This window comes from Pteropus vampyrus, unplaced genomic scaffold (genome assembly GCF_000151845.1).
Source record: "Pteropus vampyrus isolate Shadow unplaced genomic scaffold, Pvam_2.0 Scaffold499, whole genome shotgun sequence".
Lineage (NCBI taxonomy): Eukaryota > Metazoa > Chordata > Mammalia > Chiroptera > Pteropodidae > Pteropus > Pteropus vampyrus.
Window position 1 is genome coordinate 109,530 of NW_011889280.1, and position 905 is coordinate 110,434.

General features: G+C 59.2%; 1 protein-coding gene across 1 annotated transcript in view; it reads left to right on the top strand.

The window, feature by feature from the left end:
* SAMM50 (SAMM50 sorting and assembly machinery component) overlaps window positions 1-510 on the top strand; it is a 28,320-nt gene extending 27,810 nt beyond the window's left edge. The window contains exon 15 of the mRNA XM_023524840.1: window positions 305-510. Within this exon, the coding sequence (XP_023380608.1) occupies window positions 305-350 (46 nt within the window). The 3' untranslated portion in view covers window positions 351-510. The remainder of the gene's footprint in view (window positions 1-304) is intronic.
* The last annotated feature ends 395 nt before the right edge of the window (window positions 511-905 follow it).

A 905-nucleotide genomic window follows, 5' to 3' on the forward strand; every position in this document is an offset into this window, starting at 1 on the left:
CGCTCGACGATTAGGCTTCCCGACCTTTGCAGAAGTGGGAACGGTTTAGAAATGCTTGCTGAACTTTGTGCTGGAGGCAGTTCGTGGCACCATCGCTTGGGCGCCAGCAGCATTCTGTCGCCCCGTGTCGTGCTGAATGCGGTCTCTGGAGACGGTGGCGAGGGAGGCAGGTGTGCCGGAGGAGCAGGCCTCAGTTTGTAAGGGAGGAAAGAAAGGGGCCTCCGGGCCGGGAGGGCTTGCGGGCTGTGGAAGGGGCCGGGCCAGCAGAGCAGGCCACAGTGGTGATTTTATGCCCTCCTTCTAGGATATGTGACGGCGTCCAGTTTGGAGCTGGGATAAGGTTCCTGTAGCTGTCGCAGAGCACCCTCCAGCCCCTCCGGGACACGCTCCGGGATTCGGCAGCAGTGGGTCACGGCGCCACACACGTCCTGTGCACATCACGTTCGAGTGATGCCTCGACTACAGCCCTCGCGGGAAACTGTGTCAATAAATTTTAAAGACAAACACTCAGGTGCGTTGTGGGTACGATTTTCTTTGCCCGACCGGCGTGTCCCACACTGGCTTCTCCTGAGGACCCCAAGCAGAGGACGGGAAGGGTCGAGTTGTCACATGTTCGCGTGCGTGCCCCTGCCCACACGGAGTCCCCAGGGTCCCAAAATTCCCTATCTCCCGAGAGTCTTTGAGTCCTTGCCCGGTTGCCATGTGCCAGTGTTCAGCAGTGGCCCCAGGGGACCCTAGGCCTGACGCGCGGGGAGTGGCGGGGCCTGCAGTCACAGCACCGTGTGTTTGAGTCATTTAAATGTGTGAGCAGCATGGGAGAAAGAATCGTGTGTGACATCAGAGACACAGAGGCAAAGCGGGAAAACGTGTTCTCTGGAGAGTCGTAGCAACACAGGACAGCCATC